The sequence below is a fragment of the Fusarium sambucinum genome, chromosome I (assembly GCF_050947815.1).
Source record: "Fusarium sambucinum isolate potato_lamoka chromosome I, whole genome shotgun sequence".
NCBI classification, from domain to species: domain Eukaryota; kingdom Fungi; phylum Ascomycota; class Sordariomycetes; order Hypocreales; family Nectriaceae; genus Fusarium; species Fusarium sambucinum.
In genome coordinates this window covers 505,117-532,555 of record NC_139294.1, presented here as the reverse complement: position 1 = coordinate 532,555, position 27,439 = coordinate 505,117, and the positions used below count along the sequence as shown (strand labels likewise).

The window sequence follows — 27,439 nt, the reverse complement described above, 5'->3', positions numbered from 1 at the left end:
GTACTTGCCTCATAGGGCTTACGCTAAGGACTCTCAATGTTTTTTGAGCGCAAAATGTAATATGAATTTTGTCGGTTTTGACCCGCAAATGCGGCGTGGTCTGACAGTACTGAGTAAGCTTTCCTCATGAGGTTGGTAGGTGATATTTTCTTTTCTGCAGGGACGGATAACCCGACGCCATAAGCGGGCGTAATAATACCTGCCCTCAGTGGTAGTCTAATGCGACAATTCCCGACCAAGTGTCGTTGATTTAGCAGTTCTCGTAGAATCTAGCCAAGCCTCTTAGTCAGGGCGTGCTAAAAAGTAGTGGCCGCGATCTAGGCAGGGGTAGCCCTTGATGGTTAGGACGGCCAAGCCGAGTCAATCCCTATGCGGCGTAGTAGCACCGCAGGCCCAAGACTTCCCGCAATGGTTGTCGCACTAGGGACTCTGCATAGCCGGCTATCGTCAGCCTCAAACCCTTAGTCATAACGCCTCTCCATGTGTAGTTAAACGTCTTTTCATGACACGAGTCTATCCACGTATGCTAAATATCGACAGAGAACCGGGTGCGTTTTCATCTCACATCACCCTCTAACGTTCTCTTTGTCATTTCTCAAGATACCCAGACCACATTACCGGTTACCCATCTTCTTGTTACTCTCATCTGTCTCATCAAAATTTTGTCTCAATTTTGAAAATGGGTTCAGTAAATACCTTCAGTCTGAGTGCCGACAGCACCAAGTTCCTGAAAAAGTCCGGAGCCTCAGCAGTAGGCTCAGACATTGTCGCGCGTTTTGAGCGCCTGACTGGCAAGAAACCTCATCACTTCCTACTTCGACAAATTGTGTTTGCTCATCGACAATTGAATGACATCTTGGATGCTTACGAGCGACATGAACCCTTTATCATTTTCACTGGAAGAGGGCCAAGCAGTACTAGCATGCACGTTGGTCATGCTCTACCCTTCCAGCTCGCCAAGTAAGAACTTTATTGTTAGCTCATTCATGGACCAATACTAAATTACGTAGATATCTCCAAGATGTCTTCAAGGCACCTACAATCATCATGTTGACGGATGACTCCAAGTACCTGTTCAATTCAAAGTACACATTGGAAGACATCAGACGCTACACAATCGGAAATGCAAAGGATATCCTTGCGTTTGGATTTGATCTCAAACTCACTTACATGTTCTCATCCCTTGAGAACAGCAATGGTCTTCTTTACGAATGCAGTCTCGAGTTTGCCAAACGCATTACTCCAGAGGAGGTTCATCAACATACCGGCTTCCAATACGGAAGCATAAACATTGGCATGTTCAACTTCTTTGCGAAACAGAGCGCTGGTTTCATGCCTGGTAGTTTTCAAGACATTCTTCCAGACGTCAAGACAAAAGGTTTGCCCAGTCTGACCATTATCGGTACTGATGTCGATCCTTTCTTCTGGATCAGTCGTAAATACGCATCTCAGGTTGGAGAACGCACACCTTCTTTCATCTACACATCGCTAGTACCTAGCCTGGATCCCAAGGACACGGGCAAGATGTCGGCGTCAGTAACGTCGTCTGCCATTTTCCTTGACGACGATGTTTCTCTCGCCGAGGAGAAGTTGAAGAAGCAACTTAGCAGCAATGATGCTAGCACTAGGTCTACTATGCTTGATTACCTGCGGGCCTACCAACCAAATGTTGAGAACTTTGCAACATTGGAGGGTTTGAGTCATGATGAATTGGTGCACGAGGTCGTGGAAGCCATCAAGAGATACTTGTTGGACTACCAGGGTAGAAGAAAGGAGATTACCGACGATGTGTTGGCGGCGTTTATGAAGCCACGAGCTATTTCATTTTCGACCTAATGGCAAATTGATTTTTTATAGTAGAGGAGTTTGCAATTGAAACATGGTTTGAGATAGTCACCATCTGGTTGTGTATTTTAGGCAGTAAGAATACGAGTATTGAAAGACCTTTTTGCATTCACGGCCTAGCACGATGCACATTCAATGGCAGTGCATATACGAATCCGAAAATTCATTTATGACATCTCTTGGCATCTTGGCATCTTGGCGCAGTGAAACGATTGTGACGAGGCAGCTTCGGCTGCTAGTCTAGGTAGTTTGTGTTGCGGGAGGTGCTTCAGGGTAGGCAGCTTAGACTTTGCTGCCAACCTGCTCCGATAATACAGTTTGGCATCCGAGATGAGTAAAAATGAAGTAACGTCTCAGCAGCTAATGAGAACAAGTACAGCCATAGTTACCAATGAGTTTGGTGGGGTTGAGCTGAGAGTACGATGTTGTTTAGGCGTGCTGCTTGTGGTAACCTTATTCTCACACAATGCTGAGATAATGTGAGCTGGTAATCAGCTTACTTTTTTTCCCTTCAGCTCAACCAAAACAAATACTGCTGAAATACCAAGATGTCAACTAATTTGCTCAGCTTGTCATACTCCTTGCTTCCTGTTGCTGATTAATCTTAGCCACAATTGCAGGGCCTCAACCTATCGCCATTAAGCAAATCGGATCAATATTTAGCTAGTGATGCTGCACATCTAAAATAGGTATGGTACGGTAATACGGTTACAGGGCCGTTCCGTTCCATCACGGAGCCGTCGACTCTGACTGCATTTATAGGTCCACTCCAGCGCCGGGAAGCACGGCATCTGATTATTCTAGATTCCTAATTGGGCAATGCCGAACAAAGACAGTTTGCTACACATAGTGGAGGCTATGTACTGATTACCCACTCATTAACACCCTGTCATAAGTAATGTTTAACGAAGAGGAATTTATACCTAGCCAATATCTTTGCGTCTTCTGCAACGTGTCTTATATATCAGTGGATACTGCTTGTTGTTCAATGGGGCTGCTTATACAAATGCTTTCACGGAGTTTTACGTGGAAGATGCCCATAAGCAGCCGACATATGCAGGCCTACGAATCTACCGTAAGCGTCCTTTTATACGATCTTACATTATATTGTCCGCAATGATCGACACAATATTTCCGCTTTAAAGATTGGCAAGGGTAAGTACCACCATTACATATACATTTCAGCTACTGTGGCTTTCACAATACTTCGCCTACTAAACGAGGCCGCTCATTGTAACCACGGATGAAATCGACACCCCGTTCCATGGATTGTTCCATCAACCCCATTTTTACGCCACACACATGTGGTACGATGGGATCGAAATGCTTGTCATGCAAGTGAGCGTCTCGAGAAGGTGTCACAACCTCCTTACCTTCACGGTTGCCGACGTATCAATTTCAAGAACTGGCAGGCAAGTCCACGATTAGAAACGGCAAAACTCGGTGCTAGCCGAATCTCACGCAATACACTTGCAAACCTTCAAATCTCACGGTGTGCATTTCCGCTCTTTTGAATCTCACGCTATGCACTTGGACCCCTTCGAGGGCTTCATATTATGGCACAATTTTCACTAAGCCTCGGCTTTCCTAAGGTCCTTTTTGTCGTCGCATCACATCACCAAGTACCATTTTAAGGCAATTGCGCCGCTCACTATCGGACCTGTGCCTCTCCATCACCCCAAACTCATACTTTTCAGCCCTAACATGACTTGGCACGGTCACATAAAAGACGGATCGGCGCCATTGATGAGCACGGAGTGAGTCCTTGAAGAGACCCTTCCAATCTCCCCGGGATCTGCATAGGACTCATGAGCGCTTCATGGGACTAATGCGGCAAGAGCAAATATTTGCTAAAGAACTACATCAAGGGCACGAAGCAATGCAATCCGCTAACGACGCTGACTACAGGCCAACAAAGTCTTTGCGCCAGTCACACCAGTCACAACAATCTAGATGGCATCATCCTGACCATGCATCGGGAACGTCATTGCATCATCAACACAACACGCACAATGCTATCTCGGATGAATTGAGCATGGGTTTCCCAGATGACTTTCACATGGTTCGTTGAATTTTCGATCAACAGATGTGGTAAAACAGTTGTGACTAACATGAATTCAGGGCTACGATCACAGCGGAAATGGAGTCCCTTTCATGACAAGTCATCAGGACACTCTAGCCCTTGATTCAACGATGGCGGGGTGGCAGGATTCTCTAGCATTTGACCCAACAATAACAGGCTGGCAAGATGCCATAACTTATGATTCGACAATGGGTGTCTGGCAGGATCCCTCAGCTTTTGACCCAACAATGGGTACATGGCATGATTCCTCTTCCATAGACTCTTCCAGAGCTTCATCAGTATCTGCCAACAGCGGCCCCTCTTCAAGAGATGAAGGTCCACTGGAATCATTCATTTGCAACGACGAATGCTGCCATGGAAGAGCATTCAGCAGCCGTGCCAATCTTCGACGCCACCAGAACGAAAGGAAGGGACTAAGAAGGGTTTATGCCTGTAGTTTCTGCCATCGCGTTTTCAGCCGTTCAACTGCTTGTCGACTGCATCAACAGAATGGCGTCTGCTTTAAGTCTAATGGTTGGGTTGGTAAGAACCCGCAGCAGTGATGAAGAATTACAATTCCGAAACGATATATGAATCCCCTTCCTTTAGCCCGCCCGAATTAGAAAAGTTAGATTTATAAACATTTAGATTTATAGAGACACAAGTCATGACATATCATCCAGCTCAAGCTCCACTCCTCAATTTGAAACGGTGAAAACGCACATTACGAGACACAGCTCTTGAAGTCTGTTATTTAAAAGCCTATGGTTGAACTTTATCCTTACCCACTATCTAGAAGATACCTACCTAGCTTGACTCACACTATATAGAGAACTTGAAGTATCCAGGCTATCGATGCCAAGTAAGGCATGTCACCAGGCCTTGTCGTATGATCTATTTCCATTTACCATCTAGGTTAACAAAAGAGACCGTTATTAATTTCATTAACTCTCTGGCAAATGTTTGGATTGTTAAGCTACCTTACCTAGACTCTGCTATAGCAGTATGTCTAAGTTATCCAATTTGTCAGAAGTGTACAGTACGTATACACTGATCTTATTTTCAAATACTAAATCCATTAACAAAATTCAAATTCATCAAGACCTAATATTCAAGTGAATGGTACTATATTAGTGATATCCTCAAACTACTTCATCAAGTCGTTAGAGCTGCCTAATTCTTGGGCGCCTCTTTGGCAGAAATTGCGGCTTCTTCGTTCATAGCGGATATAACCGTAATAACTAATAGAACAACGTTAGTACATTTTTAAAAAGAAAAAATGTCATATTTCTTACTTGCGTCTGTGCCGTATTCCTCGTATTCTCTAATTATATCACCAACGTAACCTTCAGGAACAGGCACGTCGCTCTTCTCTCCTCCATCAGTTGTAATCAGATACAGAAAGTCCTCATCGATGTGAGACTAAATTGTCAGCATGCGTCCTGCATCTATTAAGTGTATGAACTGACAAGTTGGTACTCCCTACGGCTAACATGAGGAACATCAACGTTGGCATCATGTTTGACTGAGTCCTCTTGCTTCTTGCCATTGAAAATATCAATGCCAGTGAGATGAACTTCTTCTTGATCGTTGGATAATTCGACAATCTTGCATGGGCGGTCGTTTATTACAGCATGTCCATTCTTCTTTAAAGTTGAAGCTAGGGCTGAATAGGTACCGCTTTGGTCGGCACGACCTTGGAAATTATGCTATTATTTGTTAGTCTGCGGAACAGACTAATTGTATTGACAAAATAGCTTGTGTATGAGATCACTGAGAAGAAATAGTAGTAGATTGAAGTTGAGTTGGTGATAGTTGGGCTCAATTGATAAAGGACAGCTGGCTTATATAGATGAATTTTAACAGTGTATACTACTTATGTACCTGGAACTTGGAAGCCCAATAATAATTGCACAAAGGGTAGATACGAAAGCTGAGAGATATCTCAAGTTCTCGACTGCAATAGTTTGACAACCACGACGTTTTTGGGAAAATAACTAGATAGCTTGTCAATAGTTTGGTGGTTTTATTGGCGTTCGACTGCTCCAGACCTAGCGCCATGTCTTAGCTGAGCTATCTACGAATCCGCGCTATAGTACTTCGCGTTAGTCAGAAAAACACAGCCTGGCCACAGCTGGATTCGGAAATACCTTAGCTATTAAATCAACAACTTGTTATATCCAATTGATGTCAGGGTGATAAGCTGGGCAAGTTGACTAATAGCTTGGTCTTTTTGTGTGTCTTTGTGTTGAAGGAAGAATAAGTGGGCTGCTTAGCAGGTATTGCTTTCGTATTATGTGAAAATAAGGTTGCTCTTAGAGCCCTATGTTTCGTGACATACCGTCTCATTGCATCGATTAGACTTTGAGAAGCCCCCCCCCAATCAAATATCTAATTGATGTTCCCGTGTCACAGCTCAAGACCGGACCTGCTTACCCTGTAGTCGGAAGTGGATTAGATCACGTGGCGATAGTGTTATCGCCGTAACTTTAGTTAGACAGCCAGTCAGATCCTGAAAGTAGCTCTTCGAGCTATGTCTTGTTAATAGAGCCTGACCTGCTTGCAGTGCCTATCTGTAGCAATAGATCCAGTTCTGCCTAAAGCGTTCCGCATTCACCTGTTTGCCGGACTGCGTTATTTAGATTTAATCGCTTAGACAATTATAGCCGAGTAAGACATAATCAAATTAAAACAAATTAATTAGCTGCTTATATTCTGAACTGTTTTCCTTCTATCGCCACTCCGCAGTAATAAAAATGCCTCATTTTCAGTATCCTGCCTTATTACCTCTCGAGATCTGATTATTAGAACTAAAACCTGGACTGCCTGATGACGCCCTTAATGGCGATGTTTTGCACCGGACTTTTATGCCAGAACAAGATCAGATACCAAAATTCGAGGCATTATCGTACTGCTGGGGCGACCAGTCTGAACCTGATTCAGTAATGCTATCAGAATCCTCGGAGAGAGATCATGGAGAGTCATTTCGAATTTGCCACAAAGGAAGCATTAAAATTGGACGGAATCTCGCAGCCGCTCTGCGGGCCCTCCGTCATCAAAGCGAAAGGCGCATCATCTGGTGCGATTCTATCTGCATCAACCAGCAGGATCTTAACGAGCGCTCTGATCAAGTACACCGAATGCATTATGTGTTCCGCTATGCTCAGAGCGTTATTATATGGCTGAGTCCCGAGACTACTTGGAGCGTTACACTCATGACGGCATTACGCTGGGCTAGTTGTCAGCTTGAATCACTCTCTCTTGATCGAAAACGTCATCAATATACGCCCAAATACACCAGCACAGCAGATCCAGCTTGTTCCGATGAGAAGCGTCCTTTTCCACTAAGTCCAGCTCAGTGGCTAGCGGTAGAGCAGATGCTCGCATTAGACTGGCATAAACGTCTGTGGACTTTCCCGGAAGTTATCTTGGCAAATCAGCAGACTTGTGCTATAAGACTGGGTCAGCAGGAAATGTCTTGGGTTAAATTCAAGGATATAGTCATACTCATCACCTGTGGAAGGCACCCTCAGCCCGATTCGTTCCTTGACCCAGTTAGTTTCGACTCCAATGCACAGCTTTTCCGAGATAAGGCCACATGGTGTGACCTGCAATCGAGCCAGAGCAATACCTTGGTCAACGCTATGTGGATGACGAGAGACTATCAATGTTCCGATGACCGCGATCGAATCTTTGCTCTCCGGGGCCTAGTCGCGCCTGATGTCGCCGAGTCGTTCAAACCAGACTACACCAAGTCTGCCAAGGAAATTTTAACTTCAGCTTGCGTCTACTACATCACCAGAGAAAAGGATATCAATTTTCTTTCCTTTTGCAACGTATCGTCAAGCCCAAGCTGGATACCGGACATGGAAAAACCTTTACATTCACTCACTATCGAATCCCCAATATCCACAAATTCTCCCGCCGCAACATCCTTTGTTGATCCCGGAATACTAGAAGTTGCCGGTGTTTTCTGCGATGAGATTTACTCTGACCCAATAGACCTACCGGGAAAACGCATTGCGCAGCCGCCAGAGCAATTTCGTCAAGCAACTATCAAGATAATCCAGGCTCTTGCTGGTACTAATTTAGTCACCGACGATGATTATCTCAATAAACTGGTTATGATGGTAACATATGGATATGTTCGTGATTACAGTCTGGAGAAAATACAGCCGTCTTCTACATGGTCCCTCTACTCGTTGCGAGATTGGCGGTGGAAAATACGAAGGTGGTTGGATGTTTCGATCGCAGAGGAAGAGACCGAAAACATCGAGTTCAGCGATAGGACATTTGTTTTCACTCTACCTGTCGGCAACTCCGTAACTAGTTGCTCAGTCACCCAGAAAAGCCATTTTGTCCGGGTTCCGCTAGAGAGTCGCAGCGGTGATATTATAGCTGCGCTTCTTGGCTCAAACAATCTGATAGTCTTGCGACCTCAACCTAAGCAAGGCTTCTATAAGGTCATAGGACCTTGCTACCATCCTGAGTTTTCTAACGGCGAACCTTTCCTTGGCCACAACCTTTATGGTTGGGAAAAGCTATGGGATCGGCAATGGGCTATGAACGTATTTTATAAGGACGGAGAAGCTGTACGGAAATCTGACCCCCGAATGGATGATATTCCCCTAGACGATGGATTCCTTGAAACTATTGCTAAGTCTGGCTATCCATGTTGGTCACAACCAGATACACCATGGTCTATTTACGATCCACGGATGTCAGAGGCAGCATTGAAGAAAAGGGGAGTCCAAGTCCAGAGGTTCAAGCTACTATAAGACAACATGGAATATTAATTATTTAAAAGTTTCAAAATACCCTTTATATTTTAAAGAAAGCAGCTCTTGTATTTTAGATTTCCCTTTATATAAGCGTTTTGTTTTATTTCCTTGTATCCTTTAAATGTTATGTCTCCCCTTGGCTTTATTTATATCTACTATGTGGTTGAAAGTAAATGACTAGGTAGATGGAGCTTAAGGAATTCATACTAACCTTATCTTAACCCTAAGTTATACCTGTTTACCCAAGCCATTGGTTAAAGGCCTCTATCCCGGGGACGTCGTGGATGCTATCAATCCACATGACTTGCCTCAAATTATCCTTTAATTCAAACCACGTCCTCCCTAGACTGTCCCAGATCAGAGGGCGCCGTCCTTGTAGTAACCAGGTCTGATCATGGCATCGGAATATAGACGTTGCCCCTACCATCAACGCCCAGGCGAAGAGATATCTCTCTCCAGGCGTGCTGGGCGTAAAGGCGATGAAAGATTGTCGGAGTTGGTTAGCCAGACGCGGGTACTCGAATTTGACACCAGGAAAACTCCAGAAGATTGTTGTCAAGAAAGATAGGAGTGATAGCCTGAGAAGCTCGGAGAAAATGTCGTTGCCCTCAGATTCAAGCATGAGTAACCGGGATTGAATGCATGTTATGAGACCCTCGAGAGACATCTCCCGTATCTTGTAACCGGAATCGTGGCTATCGTTGAGAAGCTGTGAAAGGTCCTGGACATCCTTGAAGATGGCATAGAGCCTCCCTTTTAAAGTCCGTACCACAGAGCGCGAGCGGGAGAAGCAGGAAGCGTCCGATGGCTTCAACTGGGCAAGTTGAGATGAACTGTCGAAAGCTGAGTCGAACAACGTAGCATCTTCGTAAAAGGCTAGATTCGCGCCGGTGCAAATGCTGTGGACTAGACCAGTTCTTCCGGCGTTTGCAAGTGAGCGATTGACCAGAGCCTGAGAAGCTAAACATATGAGAGAAATAGCAACTTACCGGTGAAGTTTGGATTGAAGCAGAGGGTGACTTGCAAATGATTCCATGCCACCACGAAGGTCGATGATTTTCTTGAGACCCATCACGTGCATGTGGGCGGACTCTACGTCTCCAAAGGACTCGGCGATCAAGGCCAAACCCATGACAACAATGGTTGTTGAGTCAGTCAGTGCAGCATTCGGATTAGATAACTGCATGTTAAGTTCGTGGACCATCCTGTAGGCGTGAAACTCCGTCCTCTTACTCTTATGTCCCCTCAAACTATCTAAAGAAAAAGACGTCATGTAAAGGATCGAGTGCAGGTAGGCCAAGTCGAGTTGGGCCCAGTGAAACCAGTATGTATTAGGAGTGTCAGGCTGAGAGTACCTCACGACCGGGTACATCTCATCTTTCATGTACGAAAAGTCTGGAGGATAGAAGGCGTTAGGGGCAGAGCGTGCTCATGATCGGAGGGGAGAGACGTACACGTGCATAGCAAGCTGCGCGAATTACTATCGATGTCTTCAGGGAACATAACGAAAGGGAACATGTCGGTAGCACGGGGGACCATTTCTGCATGTCTGATGCGGGTCAGAGCATCCTCGTCAGAGTCGAGCAGCTCATTTCGTGCCCGAGCTCCGTGGGGATCTTCAGAAGAACCACTATCTCTTGCAGCATACTGCGGCCGTTGTGTTCCCACATTGATAGCCGAGGAACGGCCATTTACTCGATCAGGAAGAGCTCGTGTATGGGTATTCTTCCCTCGCATGACGTGACTCCGTATGAGTTTACGATCTCCAGCAGCCGCCTGACCATGGTCGTCGGCGGTGATAAAGATAAACCCCTTAGCCGCTCTTCGCGCCTTGGGCATCTTTCTGTTGGATTATATTGTTACCTTTGGACGGGGACAGAATCTACCCGAGCATACCGCTACAAGGCCGTTTGCCGACAAGTAATTTTGCCAAGGTGCCAGTATCACTCAGATGGAAGCTAAACCACGGGTATATGCCTAAGGGGTGCTGCAAGCGTGCTCCTGTTTGTATGAAAAATGTATATGGTGCCAAATATCGGCATAAAAATGGTGATGGGATGGGTGGCGGTATATTCCGTTGGTCGTCGTTCGAATCAGGGAAACAATTAAAGGAGGTAAGTTGTGGAGAAATTCAAAAGATGCTTCTGGGGTATTTAGTTAGCCCCGGAGATACAAGATAAGGCATGAGTGTGCCAAGACTTCGATTGTTTCCCTTTTATGGCCTTAGTGTAAATGCCATACCACACCTAACCAATTTCGGATTCAACGAAGCAGCTAAGTACTATCTAGTCTAGACTTTAAGAAGACCCTCATCAAACTACATAAACCTTAGCCACCGTGACTTTATTAATAGCTTCTTGCCATTTTAGGGAAACAATCAACTGAGCTGATAAATCATTGCTCCACCACAAGAGCCTGAACATAATCTTGTCTGCAAAGTGCCAACCTCAGCTTCTCTGCTCAACCTAGTAGTGTCTCATAACAACGTGTTCAAATTTTACATACCCACGTATCTAATGCAGACAGCTCCATTGTGTCGTTGTATTTTCTCATGATTGCGTTAAGAGCAGAGCCCCACCGCCCAATACACCCTATACCAGTGCCCGTCGATGAGAACACGCCATTGTAGTTGGATTCGACTTGCACACCCCATACTTTACAGGACATAGACATGGAAAAGACACTTCATGTTCTCCGAGGCTTCCGGTTCCAGGAATTTGTGGGCTTGGGCTCGTAAACCCGGCATCTAGTGGAACCACTCTGTGTAAGCTCACACACTGCTATTATAAAATGGCTGGCTCCCTCTCTCAAACTGACACTCACACATCATCAACCTACCAGAACAACACTATCTCATCCTTTCCCTGCACAGATCAGACTTCATAAGAAATCCATCGCAATGTCTAGATACACCGCTTCCCACGCCAACCCCCAGGGTCCCGGAGATGCACGGCCAACGGCTCTTCAAATTATTGAGGACGAAGGCCTCATCGGCAAGCTCACCGGCAAGGTTGCCCTTGTGACAGGAGCAAACTCTGGTATCGGTGTCGAAACAGCGCGAGCTCTCCACGCCGCCGGTGCCACCCTCTACGTCAGTGCCAGAGACCCCATCAAGGCCCAACAGGCCGTCGATAAAGTCAAGAACGGACCTGGCCTCAAGTCTGATGCGCCTGTCTACGGTATAGAGCTGCGGCTGCATTCCCTCACCTCAGTGCGAGCAGCTGCAAAGGCTTTCCACGAGAAGAGCGAAGAAAAGCTTAACCTGCTTATCCTCAACGCGGGCGTTATGGCCACGCCGGAAGGGAGGACCGAGGATGGCTTTGAGACGCAGTTTGGCACTAACCACCTAGGCCACTTCCTCCTCTTCCAATTGTTAAAGCCCGATCTGCTCGCAGCCTCCACGTCTGAGTTCCAATCGCGGGTAGTTGTTGTGGCCTCCGCCGGCCATCGTTACAGTAAGGTCCGGTTTCATGACTTCAACTTCGAAAAGGACCCTTACGACCCCTGGGCATCGTATGGCCAATCCAAAACGGCCACTATCTATCTCGCCAACGAGATCGAAAGACGATACGGGACCAAGGGACTGCACGCACTCGCTGTGCACCCAGGCATTATCGCCACCAACCTCTCTCAGTATCTCAGCCAGGAAATAGTAGAGGGTATGTTGAAGGATGAAACAAGGCACAAGACCATAAAGAGTGAGCCCCAGGGAGCGGCTGCAGCTATTTATGCTGGGCTGAGTAGGGAATGGGAAGGTCGAGGCGGTAAGTATCTTAGTAACCTCGTCGACGAGGGACCGGCAGATATTACAGATGACTGGTTGAATAATGAGATTGGATATGCCCCGTGGATCTACGACGAGGAATCTGCAAGCAAGCTTTGGAAAGCATCGAACGAGCTAGTTGGCATTGAAGGCGAGTAATAAGATTGACCATAGGAATTATTCGCAGACAATGCTATTAAGTTATCTATATAAGAATAAGAATGTTCAATAGCATAAGCATTAAATATACTAGTTAATATGAAATTATACTACTGCCATGTAAGAAACATGCCGCCTTTATATATCGAGTGTACGGAAGCTTCACCTCTTCATCCACATCTGTATTGCACGTCTAAATGTCTGAAACTTTATTCTCATTTAGTTCAGTGCATCCAATTCGTTAACAATATCGTTGTAGTTGAAGCATCGCCGACCGTTGCTTGCAAATCAGGTTGTAACGTAAGGCTCTTGTGCCCCTCAACGAGTAGTTGGTCTTGTATTAGCTCTGAAGCTGGCTGAAGTGGTCTGCTGAGGCTGGCTTGGAAGACATGATCCAAGATCTCTTGGCGTCTTTCAACTCCAGCTTCAAAACTCCAGGTTGTTGATATGACCACGTAGCCAATGTTTGCCTGCGCAGTTTTTTGCTGCTAATATTTTCCATAGGTTGTTAAAAACGGTCTTGTTCATTGATCATCAGCCATAATACATACAAGCCGCGCTCCGCCTGAGAAGATAGGGTGAGACACTGAGCCATCTAGTTGTTACATAAGACTTTTCGGGTGAGGAATTTGAGGATAATCGATTAAGAAACTTAGTTTTTGAGGTTCACGTTACGACACTAGATGCTCTTTCTTCAATGATATGCGACACGATCGCCATCCACGACAAGAGTGCAGCGACAACGTGACGAATTAATCGCAGGTTCTGCAAGACTGAAGTAAAAGATATAGCTATAGCGTGACCCATTTTCGGTCGTGCGACGTCTGTGATTCTAGGATCGTTGATTAGACTGAAGCTGCAAATAGTGCTCATTTCTGTCTTTCACACTTGAGTAGGACCGGGCTGATGTCTTGCAATTTACCGGTGTAGACTGTGAAGGTCATGTCGTTTACTAGATATAGACTCTTTGCTTAGTACGTGGTGGTACAGATCGTGGCGGCGCTGATGCTGCCGTCGATTTTCATGTCAAACTGCTTTAGAAACTTTCTTTAATACCTAGGACGTCACGTCATCTGCACCTTAGGTGGGAAAAGAGCGATGGGCTTATGAGTTGGGTGAACTAAAGCTAAAGTCAATTCGAACGTCTCTATCGGCAATTAAAGCAAAACTAGAGATCACAACTGCTGTTAAGCTCCTTGAGATTTTGGACATGCCTGTTCCAGCCAGCATCAATCAGGCAAGAACTAGTCAGAACCGCTCCATATTGAATATCAAACATGTCCCCAGATAGGTCTCGGCTCATAGAGTTCCTCGAGATATTGTTCCTCCTCGCTTGTCAGGACTTTCCCGTTACTTCCAACAGCTTCATCGATTCTCTTCAAGCTGCTGCACCCGATGATAGGGCTTGCAACCCTCTGGTTGATCCAGGCAAGCGCGACATGAGCCATCGGCCATCCACGATTCTCTGCAATCTCTGCCACCCGTGCGATGATCTTCGTATCGACTTCGGTTGTACCATGTCCTCCACTTGTGAGGTCAGACTCTGCCGAGGCTCGTGGTGTTGAGCTAGAAGGGCTTCGGGCAAGATAGCCACGGCATAAAGGAGCCCAAGGAATGAGCCCTACACCTGTTTCATTGCAAAAACGAATCATCTCCCGCTCTTCCTCTCGATAAAGTAGATTATACTGGTTTTGCATACTAATAAATTTGGTCCAATTATTTTTCTCAGCGCAAAATTGAAGGTTAGCAAACTGTACTGCCCACATACTGCTAGCACCAATATAGCGGACCTTGCCAAGTTGAACAAGATCGTGGAGAGCTTTCAAAATCTCTTCAATTGGGACTGAGTTATCGTATCGGTGAATTTGCAGCACGTCGATGTATTCAGTACCGAGTCGCTTTAACGAAGCATCGACCTGATTGAAAATTGCTGAACGCGACAGACCGAATTGGTTTTGGTAGTCCTTGCTCTTATCAAACTCGGCATAGAAAGCAAATTGTTGCTCCGCTAACCTTGGTGATTAGGGTCTGTTAAACTAAGTTGAGATCGATCATACATACCAGGAGTTTCGCCAACGGCAAAATTGCATTTCGTAAGAATTACTAACTTTTCGCGAGGGATGCCATAGTGTTGTATAGCCTTGCCAATGATAGCCTCAGAAGCGCCGTTTGAATATGAGTTGGCTGTATCCCAGGTGTTAAGGCCCCTGTCGTAGGCTGCCTTAAGCAATGGAAGTGCCTGTAGGCGAAATATTAGCGGTTGTAGGGTGTGTATCTGTGGAATTAGATATACCTTGTCTTCGGTAAGTGCCCATGGGATAGCTTGAGGGTCGCCGAAGCCCATACAACCGAGGATGGGTACGGATACACGAAGTCCAGATTTGCCAAGCTGGCGGTATGTCACTTTCGTGTTATCCAAAGATTGTTGGAGTCGATCAGGAATTTGGAGAGCAGCCATTTTAATAAGCGGTTATTGAATGTTGTCTTTGCAAGATGAGTTAATGCGAGAAGAGGTTATTAGATTACTAAAAGCATGAGTATTATATATCTTATTGAGTGAACAAAATTAGAGTTCGTGGCGGAGTTAGAATTTCATAAACATCCTAACTCCGTTATTGACTCGGAGACTTTCCTATAATAATTGAGCCGATTGCAATTAGTTATTAATCAATATGTATAGCACAGCTCACTGGGCAAGCTAATCAGTTTCTTGCACTTTAAACCTCTTTAAATGGCTCAAAATCAAGCTTATAACGCGCTGCAAGAGCCTATAACGTCGATTCTTGGAAACTCTTAGATTGCAAAGATGAGATATAAATCTGACCTAGTAATATCCTTAATCTTTGGAAAATATCTTGTCTAGAAGAACAAATTATAGCTTATTATATTCTTAAATTCTAACCTGCGAGGGATTTCTCTCAATATTCTTACGATTAAGAAGCATTGCAATTTAAAGCTTTGGCGTTAACGTAAGCAACAAACATTGTTTAGTTTTCCATTTACAAAGTCGGCACTTTGCACGAAGGCTTTGTTTGACCTTGTCTAAAATGGAATGGTGCACATTCTTTCCGGAAGCAATTTGATTCCGTGCACTAAACGTGCTGAGTCATGATCTACTAGGCTACTTCGTTCGTCCCATCGGGTTTCATAGCCGATGGTTAAAATACGAACGGTCATTTTAAATTCGCCAACTCTCATAATTCTTTGTTCTTCTTTATTGAGAAGAGCGACTTATGTCAAGCTCTTAGAGCCAGCTAGCGTCGTTCGTCAAGAGCTGAACTCACATGCTAGACCTCCCCAACAATGAACATCGACAAAACAACTCCAACGCTGTCAGGAGAGAGACAACAAAACCGGGTCAAAAGGACTACTAAGGTGATGAAAGCCATCAGTCAAGAAATAAATCCACTTATTAACCCAAACATAGGCATGTATTCGTTGTAAAAGGAAGAGAATTCGTTGCAGTGGCGAGACGGAGCCGTGCGCATCATGCATTGCAGCAGGTGAATTAGGTTGCACGTATCGTGAAGAAGTACGAAGGCGTGGGCCTAGCAAGAGGTGTGTACTATAAACTATAATACCCCCTTCGACAGTACCATCTATTGACAAAGATCAAGCAAGCAGCGTATGCGAGACCTGGAAAAGCAAGTCAAGCAGGTGGAAGCGAGACTTGACGGCATCCTGAGCTCAAGTCAAGCGAGATCTCACACCAAGGAAAATTACGTGTCGCTAAATAACACACAATTATCCTCAACTCCCGAGTCTGGAGAGCTTGACGTAGCAGCCTGTCGATCAGAAACTCATGAGCTACCTCCGGTCCAAGAACAGCCAGACTGGAATTTCCCAAATTACCAGAAAATGATAGAACGTAGAGACTATCTGAAGTCTGTCGCTCAGGTGCCGATGACTCTACCGGATTATGCGGCAGGGGGGATCATGCCGGGGAAAGCTGAGCGGTCGATTGTGCAATACTTGATAAGAGAGTCCTGCCAAGAACTTCTGTTCCTGGATCCAGACAAATTTCTGGAGAAGCTGCGGTATTCCGTGGCGCTTGATCCCTCTGAAGTCACGTGGTGGGCTTTGCTCAATGTTTCCATTACCATCGTGCAAAACTCTAAACTCACCAATGATTGTTTCAAGGATCTTTGCGTAATATCATGGGGTTTCTTCAAGAATGCTTTCGGCATATACGCGTCAACTATGATTGGCGGCTGTGACTTATGGAGACTTCAAGCGTTGCTTGCAATGGTGATCTTTATGCGGGGGTCTACAGACACATGCATGATGGCTACGTTACTGGCCAATGTCGCCCGTCGAGTACAGATAAGTGGATTTCACGACGACAAGCGATGGCTGGATAATACAGATTCTGGCACAAGTTTGACTAGACGATGTATCGTATGGACCATTGTGGTGCTTGAAAGCGACCTATGGCTGACAACAGGATTATCACCCTCTCTGCGCCAGACTGATCTGGACTTGAGACTCCCTCAAGCAGCTGAGATTTCAGGGATGATGTCAATGGACTGCAACGAAGATGACTGCCGTGGAAACATCTTCAGAGAAAGAGTTAAATTGGCCCTTGTACAAAGACACATTCAGGAGACGCTCTACAGTCCTAGTTCTTTGCGCCAACCAATATCTCGACTGATGGAGTTAACAAAGGAACAACAATCGAATCTAGACAATTGGCGATCTGCGCTTTCAGCCACTATCCTGAGTGAGAACGGCCGTGATTCAGATCATATGGGGTCCAGTCCTACAGCTGTAATGCTGGAGTTTGTCTACAACAGCTGTATTTCCTTCGCTCATTGGCCCTTGGTCCTCCGATCTTCTGAAATGACACATACTGAAAATTACCATTCATTTGTAAGGATGAGGGTAGTAGCGAGAGCTAACATTGCTCTATGTCGGGGAATACGACATATGCCTTTTCCAGATCTATGGTGCGTTTGACTTTCAAACTTTGGTATCTGTTCTGACCTTACAGGCGGTCCCTACATCATCAAATAGCAGCGGCTATAACACTCTTTCTTTGTATCATGTATCATCCTGAACATTGCGACAATAACGCAGACTTGCAAGCACTTCAGAGCCTTTTTCGACTGGTTGATGAGTTGGTGACAGTCGAATCTTGCGATCTGGAGCAAGTCCAGATGGCACTATCTCGATTAAACACGGAAGCTGAAAGCATCATGCGGGAGGGTGAGAGTTCGGATGGCGAGGACTCGACAGAGACGGTCAGTAGACTAATTCAGGACTGTAAGATCTTACTAACCTCTATCCATCTTGACCAGACGGCAAAAATGTTTCTGGAATCAATTACCCACCCGATGCGTGTAGCACAAGCCTGGATGGGCAACATTCAAAACCCCGATAGTAGGGTAGCACGACTTCTCGCTGAGTATTTGTCTATCCCTGTTCAGGAGGATGGATATGGCCCCTTGTGCCCGAGGTCATTGCGTTCAGATACATACAAGTTTAGGTTTTCAGTATGATTATTTGGGATTTCTATTTGAGTATAAAGCAGGAAGAGCTCCTTGATGAGCTGATAACGAGGCAAGCCATTCCTACTAATACCCGAACCATTACCAATTCCGTTGTGCTATTGGAATCTGTGAGTACTCATTAGGTTGTAACCTTCACCTGGTTGAAGACCGATAGAAATGCTTCCGGGTCTTTTGGCCCTAAGACTCTGTGCCGATCTTGAATGATAAACTGAGGAACGCTGGTGATCCCTTCAAGACGGCACTGCATGATCGTCTCCTCAACTTCAGGCCCACCCTCACTACTATCGATTATAGCCCGCTGAAACTCTTTTGCTGAGATACCAGCTACAATAGCAATACTTTCTAGCGTATCATACTGCGTAATATCTTGTTCCTGCTCAAAGTGTGAGACGAAGAGGCCGCCGATAACCGCAGCTTCAGCTTTATCGCCATGTTTCGCGGCCAGTCTGATAAGTCGGATCGCATCCCAGGAATTGCCAATACTGCCACCAAATTTGAAGGCAATGTCTACTTTCTTTCCTTCTACCGTGATGTGTTGATGGACCTTATCGCTATGATCGACACCGAAGTTTGCGGCAAGAAAATCTTGTATCGAGATACTAGAGGATGGTCCCCTAGGGCCAATGGGCCGGAGCTGGATGACCCGGTATTTGACCATAAAAGTATCGTTGGAAGTTGGATTGGCCTGTGTCCAAAGTCGTTTGGCAAGCTCAAGCCGCTTGTGAGCGATGAAACACCATGGACAGAGGATGTCGAAGGTTGCTGTGATTTTGAAGTTGGTCATTTTTATTGCAATGTTCCTAGTGATAGGTAGGTCAGAAAAAATTGAGCGCCACCCTAACATTCGTATCGCCTTTTATCATGGATTCAAAGACCTGGCCACTGGGGGAGTCTTCGGAATGGACCCCTTTTTGCTTCATTTCCAACCAACTGACTAATTGAGCAACGCTGGACAACACATGTGATTGAGTCAGAACAAAAAAACAGAAACTGGTAGTGCATATTCTTGAATGAATCAAATTGCTTCCGATATTTCAGCGTGGGGAAAATATTACAAATACGAAAACGAAATCGGAAGCATAGATACCCGGATGCAAAATACTTCCGAAGAACGAAGTTGATAGTGCCATCTTCAGTTATAATTACAGAAGCCAGTCCAAAATGAATTATATATACCAGACTGGGTTTCAAGTTTCGAAAGCATCTACTCTGACAACAATACGTCAACTGTCTCAAAATCGCCTTTTTACAGATATACACACCTACGCATTTTCAAAATCATCGTCTTCAAGATGACCTCGATCACGAAAGTCGCGCTTTTTGGCGTACGTTTAATCCTGTTTGAAATCCAACCGGCTTAGTGACTAACACTTGTTTCTAGAAGGGCAATGTTGGCTCGGCCACACTCAAGGCACTGCTCAAGACTGGTTTTGACGTGACCGTTTTCGGACGCACCAGGCACGAGGTTCCTGTGGGAGCTACTTCGGTTCAGGTTGATTATACCCTTGAGGCACTGTCAAAGGCCTTGAAAGGTTACGACGCTGTCGTTAGTACAGTTGGGCCTGCCGCCGTCCTAACTCAGAAAATCATCATCGACGCTGCTATCGTTGCAGGCGTTCGCCGTTTTATTCCAAGCGAGTTTAGTTCGGTCAACACTGATCCAAAGGCAAAGGATATTCCAGCTTTTCAGCTTTTTGTCGAGATTCAAGACTATCTCAAAGCAAAAGCGGAGACCGGAGATATCGAGTACACTATTTTTGCTACCGGCCCTTTTCTTGAATATGTGTTTGGGAGCCCTTTGTTCATTGATCTCGAACACCGTGCCGTTCAACTGCATGGTAAGGGTGATGTCCGTATCAGTGCAACCAGCATTGCAGGAATTGGACAGGCAATTGCTGGTGGACTCTCGAAAGCTGAAGCGACTAAGAACCGCGTGGTCCACGTCCACGAGACCGTCATTTCCCAAGTCATTCTATTGGATCTCGCCAAGAAGGCCTTTCCAGAGATTCAGTGGAACGTTACGACTGTCGATGCCCTTGAGGGACAGAAAGAGGCTACGGCCAAGTTTGTCGAGAATCCAGCTGATATGGTTGCGGCCTTTATGCTTATTAAGGCCGCCATGGTGAGTGGAAAATATGACACGGAGTATCTGAAGAACGACAATGATCTGGTTGACCTGTCTGTCTTGTCAGATGAGGACCTGCAGAAGAAATGGGTGCCTCTCTTGGCGCACAAAAAGTAACCTTGGGTATACTTGTGGACATAGTCAGCCTAGAATATAGTGACAGATAAAACCAAGGGTCTACAACAGTTTAACATTTGCTAGGCTACTTTTCTAGACTTATACCATTCTATAGTTTTAAAACAACTGCTGAATAAAGTCTTGATAAATCCGCTTATAATACAAAGTGCGTTCTCTGGGGTCATTTCAATATTACCTGCTATACAGCTTTTTATTATTCGGATAACTAAGATGAAATTTCTTTCACAGGGTGGACTACTGGTATTAAGGGAGCTTGTTGATTGAATCTAAAAAAACACATCTGATAATCTTCCATACTGATCTAGAGTAATGTATGTAGTAGTTACCCACAACTCGCACATGCCCCGTAAGTAGTCCTGAGCTTACATCCCTCGTCACGGAATGTCAGTTTGCAATGCCAAGAATATACTTGGTCAGATCAATGCCTTCACACTGTAACTCGCAGGACTCGGTGTGATACGAGATGCATCGGCGACTCGTCACGAGCGGGATACCCGAGACGGCAGATGCAATGTACCTATGGTACCAAGATTCTCAGAGCCTGGGCAAATTGACTGACAAGGAGGTTTCGTATTTTTTATTCAATGGTTGATACAACAGTGGTCTTTTCTTTGTGTTAAAGGAAGTAAAAGTAGGATGCTTAGCAGTGATTTGTATTATGTGAGAAAGTTGCTCTCTTAGAGCCTTATTTTCTCACGAAGCTGCACGAATTAAGCTAGAACTTTAAGGACAACCCCATCAAGTACCAGAATTCTAACTGGTGAGATCCTTGCCTTGTTAAGACTAGCTCCGATTAAGCCCGGTTTCTGATTTGACGTCATTTTCGAAATCTAACCGACTTCGATATTTACCCTGTAGCTAAGATCCATGAATTTTATGATCTGGCTGTTGTTTACAGAGCGACCTTTTCCCCAGAAGAGGGAGTAGGTGATGACAACTACATCGTGGTATACTTAGATATAGTAGCATCCCATTTGTTGTGTGGGAAGGCGATGTCTCAACAAATTGTTAAACATCTAAGTTGAAGGACTGTTGAAAGAGGACGATGTATTCTGCATTGTATTGAGTAAATCAAATCTTGCTACTGAACGCTACTGACTCAGCAGATCCCATCCGGGTAGTGGATTATCCGAGCCGACCAATCAAGCAAGGGGAAAACGATCATGTGATATCACACGTGCTATCTTTCCCTATCAACTACTTCGGCAATAATGCCATCCGTTCAACTACAGATTCAAAGTATTGCGACATTAAAATATTAGGGAAATTGAGAAATATCCATACTGAATACTTTATTACTATTTAAAAAATTGGCGATAGAAGGATCAGAAACTAATAGGAAATATTTCTCGTCTCAAGTAGGTGTCTCTGTCTTGGACACACTACATGGAAATTTTATAATGCATCTTCAACCAATGTCTAAATTACTTTGTCATACCAGTGTCCTAAGTAGCCCGGATTTCACGACTTCTGCTGAAGCCAAGCATCCTGGAAAAGCTCTTCAGATGTACTTCGTCGTTCTGGAGCCCATTGGAGCATCTTCTGCATGAACTCTAGAAATCGTTTCTTTTCATCCCCGTCAAGAAGGGTCTCCATCTTCTCCAGTGACGTTGGCTCTGGTAAATCGATCCCAACTGTGAATTCACCTAGTAGAGTAACTGTGTTAGATAGACATAAAACGAAGCTTCGAAATTACAATACTATACCTTCTCCCGAGAAAAATTTACTAGCCAGCTCACCGCGCGCAAGGAACTCCTTTGGGGGAGGCCCGAGCAGTGCGATGATTTCGGCGAGGTGAGCCCTCCTTCGGTACTCATGATGTTCTGGGTCAATGCCGTGAAAGAGCTGTTTTCCCTCGAAGATGTCCCAGACCTTTCATTTCTTTGTTAGCCATGCTTCGCAACGATAGAAATATGAGTATGCCAAGTGAAGTACGTACCATACATCCAACATTCCAAATATCAATCTTGTAATCCCATGAAGCTTCTAATGTCACTTCGGGGGCCCGGTAGACGTTTGGCTGCACGCACTCCACGTTCTGACTATCTCCAAATACAGCAGAGCCAAAGTCACATAACACTGGTGGACCAATCATGCCAGTGGATTTCATTGCACGGGAAGTGTAAATGGTTCTCCCTTCCAACTCCTTGCGTGGACAGGGATCACGCATTTCCTCCTCCTCGAAGTCAACGAAGACGGAGGGGTCCGTGATACCGAACATGATGTTGTCCGCCTTGATGTCTGCCAGACGTGATTAGCTTACAGCTGCTACGGGAGGACAATGGGTCCACGCTCACCGGTGTGAATGATTTGGCACTCATCGTGTAGGTACTCCAACGCGAGGAACATGTCTTTCAGGACGTAGCGAGCACCAGAAGGCGGGAGCCTCTTAGGTGAACTGCGACGGATGGCGCCCTCTACACTTTGCCAAAGGGGTGGATGCGCGAGGACCAAATGGTTCCCATCCGGCCCGTCAACTCGGAAAGAGTCCAAGAGGGTTCTGACAGCGCTGCGACCTGGATGCTTGGAAGCGCGCTGCTCCATGCGCTTGTACATAGAAATCTCATTCTCGACACGTTCGCCAAGTGCTTGGGAACGGATAAAGACCTTGAGAGCGACGTGGCATCGTTGTCTGCATTCTCGGGTAAGTTCGGGAACGATAGATTGTGTGATTGCTGAATAGGAACTACCTTAGTTCGTTTGCCAGCCAGACTGTCGAGCTAGCACCAAAACCAAGCTTTCCTACCACTTGGTACCGATTGACAAAGGCTTCACCGATATGCACAGGGTAATATCGTGCTGGGAGATAGTCTGGCAATGTCTCTTCTTCGACTTTATTGCTGGCAGGGATCCGAAAAAAGTTTTGGTTAGAAAATATGCGCGACCGCAGAGGTGCCCAGCCACCTAACCGGGACCATGCCCGGGAGAAACATGACATGGTCGATGATGAGGGCTAAGATGAAATCCAGTGAGAAGATCCAGATAAAAATCTGGGAGGTAGTTAGCATTGTACTTTCTCCCTCATCATGACTAAGAATTACCCCGCGCGTCAAGGTATAATTTGGAGGACAAAGAAGAAACATAGTTCCACGATAGAAATAGCAAATAGCGGAATTTTGTAGGTAGGTGGTTGCTCATGCGAACTAATTTGCCGCCATCTAATACACAATGGCCCGTTTGATGAATCGGAATTTTGTTTCATTATGAAACGATGGGAAAGGGTTATATTATTAACACATTTGTTCTATTGGCATAAGTAGTATATAAAAGAACACAGCATCTTCGTTTTCGTTTATGCCTAACGCCAAAGTCTATCGAAAGAAATCATCTACTTCCACGGGTCTCTCATTTATAACGCCTAGCAAGTTCCCTTGATTCCAGAAGTGTATCCGTCAAAGTCGTATTGATCAAAGTTGCTACTAGAGTCCCTGAAGCAAAGATTGGTTCTCTCGCTGTAAGTGAATACAGAGCAATTCCTATCGTTGGCGCAGGCCTGGACACAATCGTCTAGACTGTCGACGGTTATAGCCTGACTAAGCCCGCCAAGGAGAATGCCACATTTAATCTCCATTGTTCTTATACATTGAGTGGTATCGGAGGGACATGTGGCGATGGGGTCTGCAGCAGCAGTCGTTGTAGTTTCTGATTCAGATGTTGTGGCTTCTGAACTTATGGCCAATGATGTCGCAAGAGTCGTAGGAGTGAATTCGGCCGTGTCAGTCGAAATGGCGTCGGAAGTGATATCTGTGGTAATATCTGCGGCTGCGGTGGTAGTCTCGATGGTCTCAGCTGCTGTAGTAGCAATAGTCTCAGTAGTCTCGCCAGCTACTGTAGTGGTAGCAGTCTCAATGGTGTCGGTAGTCTCGCTAGCTTCTGCAGTTGTCTCGATAGTCTCGCCAGGCGCTGTGGTAGCAACAGTCTCAGTAGTAGCCTCAGCAGTGTCGGTAGCCTCAGCAGTGTCGGTACCGGTAGTCACGCCAGGTTCTGTCGTAGTCTTGATAGTTTCGATAGTCTTGCCAGGCGTTGTGGTAGACTCTCCAGTTACTGTAGTAGCAGCAGTCTCACTCAGGACAGTCGTAGATTTGGCGGTCTGTTCAACTGTAGAATCGCTAAGAAAGATAGTAGATGTTTCGGTTGTTGGCGCTGTGGACAATGAAGTAAAGCTGCTGGCCTCGGAGAGAGTGGTGGCGATGGAGCTTTGAGGTTTGCACGGTCCTGCTAATGCAACACCAACAGCGGCCGGGAGTATGAGAAAAGAGCGAATAGCGACCATGATTGTTGTGAGCAGATGAAATTCGAAACAAGCTTCAGTGCAGTAAGAAACAGAATCGAAATGTAGAAAGACGAGAACTGCGAGAACTGAAGATGCTCGTATTTGTATTATTTTCTTCTTTTGCCTCCTGGTTCTCCTAATTTCCTTTAGCGTTGGTATGAAGCTACGACGATTAGCTTTTGAAGATCCCTATAGCGACTAGGTAGAGAAAGGTTAGCTAACCCCGGAGTATCCAATAGTTCTATATTAGTGACATAGTCTAGACTCTCTTTTAACCTCCCTACCCAGTATTGTTTTCTTTTTATAAATTAGAACCCAAGTTTGTAAATAACGCATCGCTGATCGATGACCAACTATCGGATTATAATTTGCGCTGAAAGACATAGATAGGGTGTAAGCCGGATGGCACATTTTTAGGATTAATATAAGCATACTAGATCAGAGGTGACTACGACAGATGCGACTAGGAAACACCCCTTGTATCATCGCTTTCAGTGTTACAGATAAAGAGTTAACTATAAGGTGAATAGGCTGCAGAAATATACCACGATGTCTGCATGTTCTTGAACATTATCTATTCTGACTCTCCAATTGTTTGCCTTTTTGGATGGCTTACTGGCGGCCCCTCTGGGTATCCTTGCATATGCATTGATGCCTGTGGCTTACAGCCGCGTACAAGCTGAGAGAGATCCTCCATAGTCAGTTAAACCTCAATTATTATATGTTAGTTCAAACGAATGTCACAGAACATGAACAATCTATCGCCGAAAATGGATCCAGCTATCCTGCCCAGCTTATTGAAAAAGCTCGCAGCTACGGTCTTCATTCTTGCTGTTACTGCCGAGCAGTTCTTATTGACCTCACCTCTCTGGCCCTGTCGAGTGGGGAAGCCGATGATCCCGGAAGCCGATGATCCCGGAAGCCGGGATGTCAATGAGCTTGAATCGAGAACGCTGGACGGATCCCTCTCTAGCGCGATGAGGTTTTGTAGATTTCAGTTCTCTCAAGACATCATCGCTGAGGCCCAGTCTAAATGCCCCTTATTCGAGACGCAGAGGCCCAGTCGTCAAGGACAAGGCGACAAAATCACAACTTTGCTATTGCGCTATTTTATCGTCAACCTTGACCCAAACCGTTATGATATATCATTTGCGAATATAAGACTCGACATTAGGCATCCGAAAGGTATTGTAATGTTATATTCCTTCAGAGTATACTGACTGATCGTTTTCGTCCAAGATTTAATGTCTTTGGTTCCAGATCTAGGAATGGCTGGAGTACCGATTCATCCTTGTATCAGATCTGACAAGACATTTTCTCGTGCTCGAGAATTGCTGACCACATGTTTGGGTGAGCATGAGAAATGCAAGAAGACCGGGTTAGCTCCATCGCGTTTACTTGATGTCACTTTGGGCAGGACAAGACTGGTCAACACAAAGTTCATGAAAGATCCAGTCTGGGCGGCCTTGTCGTACTGCTGGGGCGGTCCACAACATTCCCAAACAACATATCTTAATCTACATGACCGTTATCGTCAGATTTTGTTAGAAGATCTCCCGCTTACTCTCCGCGATGCCGTTTATGTTTGTCGACAGATGGAGATCCAATATCTTTGGATTGATTCCCTTTGTATCATTCAGGAGGAGAAGAACAATGACGTTCAAAAGAGAGAGTCCGATAAAGACCGAGAACTCCGAAAGATGGCTGGTATCTTTAGTGGTGCGGTCCTTACTATTGCTGCCTCTTGCGCATCATCAGCCGACGAGGGATTTCTTCAAGATCGTCAACAGTACGAACCAGCAATCGGCATTCCTGTATGCATCAATGGGATCTACGATATGGCCCAGTTAGTTTTACCACGCCAGGACATCGACGATGCGCTGGAACCAGAGCCGATTGATAGTAGAGCGTGGACATTCCAGGAGCAATTGCTTTCATCACGAATGTTGAGTTTTACAAAACACACCATGCAATGGCATTATCAGTCCCGGGACTATAACATCTCCCAAGATGAACTTCATTTTCTTTCTAGTTCTGCCGACTACTTAGTTGCTTACAATGAAGGTACTTGGGTAGAGCTAGTCCAGGAGTACTGTCACCGCGATTTGAGTAACTTGGAAGATAGACCTATTGCCATTGCCGCAGTGGCCGAGACATTTGCCACTAATACAACCAATTTCACAACGTCGGACTATGTAGCCGGCCTGTGGAAAACAAACATTTTGGAGGAATTACTGTGGTTCCCCAGCAGAAAAGATCCTAAACCCGATAACTTACCAAAACTACAAGGCCCTTCTTGGTCCTGGACTTCAATCCCAGAGATGATCAGTTATGGGCGAGGAGTCAAGTTCGAACCCAAAGCTTCCTTAATTAGTATAGATGTTGATCTCGCAGATCCCCATTTCGTTTTCGGCGCCGTGAAAAGCGGTAAACTTCGTCTCAGGGGAATCATCTCGCGCCACCACACTGAACGCATGTTGCCACCCCTCCCAGATTGGACGTACCGTGACGACGGTTGCCCGCGACTACATGTAGACCGTCATAAAACACCCATGGAAGTCTTTCTGCTGGAGTTGGGCATTCGACATGGCTTGACGAGGATGCTGACCAGAAGTGTTGGCTTAGCGCTTCAGTCGACCGGAAAGCTAGATCAGTTCGTGAGAATCGGGATATATACTGAAGATATTTATAAACACTCTCGTGGCTGTTGTATTGCTTGCCAAGAGATTGGCACAAGGGAAGAAAGAGCAGTAGAAATTATATAGCTGGGTTTCGGGTTACAA

The 27,439-nt window shown here is 45.4% G+C and overlaps 12 protein-coding genes across 12 annotated transcripts; 6 read left to right on the top strand and 6 right to left on the bottom strand.

Moving 5' to 3' along the window:
* Nucleotides 1–679: 679 nt before the first annotated feature.
* Nucleotides 680–1,836, top strand: FSST1_002893 (uncharacterized protein; the record flags this gene model as incomplete). The annotated part of the gene is made up of 2 exons (XM_083228922.1): nt 680–960; nt 1,011–1,836. 2 exons carry the CDS (start codon nt 680–682, stop codon nt 1,834–1,836), a joined length of 1,107 nt encoding a protein of 368 aa, XP_083086323.1.
* Nucleotides 1,837–3,724: 1,888 nt separating this feature from the next.
* On the top strand, nt 3,725–4,470 carry FSST1_002892 (uncharacterized protein; the record flags this gene model as incomplete). The annotated part of the gene is made up of 2 exons (XM_083228921.1): nt 3,725–3,907; nt 3,967–4,470. The coding sequence occupies 2 exons, from the start codon at nt 3,725–3,727 to the stop codon at nt 4,468–4,470; spliced, it is 687 nt and encodes a 228-aa protein (XP_083086322.1).
* A 610-nt stretch (nt 4,471–5,080) lies between these two features.
* Nucleotides 5,081–5,968, bottom strand: FSST1_002891 (uncharacterized protein; the record flags this gene model as incomplete). The annotated part of the gene is made up of 4 exons (XM_083228920.1): nt 5,081–5,148; nt 5,203–5,329; nt 5,377–5,616; nt 5,792–5,968. 4 exons carry the CDS (start codon nt 5,966–5,968, stop codon nt 5,081–5,083), a joined length of 612 nt encoding a protein of 203 aa, XP_083086321.1.
* An 806-nt stretch (nt 5,969–6,774) lies between these two features.
* Nucleotides 6,775–8,685, top strand: FSST1_002890 (uncharacterized protein; the record flags this gene model as incomplete). The annotated part of the gene is made up of 1 exon (XM_083228919.1): nt 6,775–8,685. The coding sequence occupies one exon, from the start codon at nt 6,775–6,777 to the stop codon at nt 8,683–8,685; it is 1,911 nt and encodes a 636-aa protein (XP_083086320.1).
* Nucleotides 8,686–8,926: 241 nt separating this feature from the next.
* FSST1_002889 (uncharacterized protein) lies at nt 8,927–10,527 on the bottom strand (the record flags this gene model as incomplete). Its single annotated transcript, XM_083228918.1, has 3 exons — nt 8,927–9,587; nt 9,678–10,083; nt 10,143–10,527. 3 exons carry the CDS (start codon nt 10,525–10,527, stop codon nt 8,927–8,929), a joined length of 1,452 nt encoding a protein of 483 aa, XP_083086319.1.
* A 1,060-nt stretch (nt 10,528–11,587) lies between these two features.
* On the top strand, nt 11,588–12,610 carry FSST1_002888 (uncharacterized protein; the record flags this gene model as incomplete). Its single annotated transcript, XM_083228916.1, has 1 exon — nt 11,588–12,610. One exon carries the CDS (start codon nt 11,588–11,590, stop codon nt 12,608–12,610), a length of 1,023 nt encoding a protein of 340 aa, XP_083086318.1.
* A 1,271-nt stretch (nt 12,611–13,881) lies between these two features.
* FSST1_002887 (aldo/keto reductase) lies at nt 13,882–15,068 on the bottom strand (the record flags this gene model as incomplete). Its single annotated transcript, XM_083228915.1, has 3 exons — nt 13,882–14,618; nt 14,672–14,849; nt 14,904–15,068. 3 exons carry the CDS (start codon nt 15,066–15,068, stop codon nt 13,882–13,884), a joined length of 1,080 nt encoding a protein of 359 aa, XP_083086317.1.
* A 3,170-nt stretch (nt 15,069–18,238) lies between these two features.
* Nucleotides 18,239–18,904, bottom strand: FSST1_002886 (uncharacterized protein; the record flags this gene model as incomplete). The annotated part of the gene is made up of 1 exon (XM_083228914.1): nt 18,239–18,904. One exon carries the CDS (start codon nt 18,902–18,904, stop codon nt 18,239–18,241), a length of 666 nt encoding a protein of 221 aa, XP_083086316.1.
* Nucleotides 18,905–19,412: 508 nt separating this feature from the next.
* On the top strand, nt 19,413–20,362 carry FSST1_002885 (aromatic alcohol reductase; the record flags this gene model as incomplete). Its single annotated transcript, XM_083228913.1, has 2 exons — nt 19,413–19,445; nt 19,502–20,362. 2 exons carry the CDS (start codon nt 19,413–19,415, stop codon nt 20,360–20,362), a joined length of 894 nt encoding a protein of 297 aa, XP_083086315.1.
* Nucleotides 20,363–21,844: 1,482 nt separating this feature from the next.
* FSST1_002884 (kinase-like domain-containing protein) lies at nt 21,845–23,321 on the bottom strand (the record flags this gene model as incomplete). The annotated part of the gene is made up of 5 exons (XM_083228912.1): nt 21,845–22,029; nt 22,090–22,255; nt 22,323–22,624; nt 22,681–23,015; nt 23,074–23,321. 5 exons carry the CDS (start codon nt 23,319–23,321, stop codon nt 21,845–21,847), a joined length of 1,236 nt encoding a protein of 411 aa, XP_083086314.1.
* A 420-nt stretch (nt 23,322–23,741) lies between these two features.
* Nucleotides 23,742–24,656, bottom strand: FSST1_002883 (PAN domain-containing protein; the record flags this gene model as incomplete). Its single annotated transcript, XM_083228911.1, has 1 exon — nt 23,742–24,656. One exon carries the CDS (start codon nt 24,654–24,656, stop codon nt 23,742–23,744), a length of 915 nt encoding a protein of 304 aa, XP_083086313.1.
* Nucleotides 24,657–25,426: 770 nt separating this feature from the next.
* Nucleotides 25,427–27,421, top strand: FSST1_002882 (HET domain-containing protein; the record flags this gene model as incomplete). Its single annotated transcript, XM_083223778.1, has 2 exons — nt 25,427–25,841; nt 25,917–27,421. 2 exons carry the CDS (start codon nt 25,427–25,429, stop codon nt 27,419–27,421), a joined length of 1,920 nt encoding a protein of 639 aa, XP_083086312.1.
* Between the last annotated feature and the right edge of the window lie 18 nt (nt 27,422–27,439).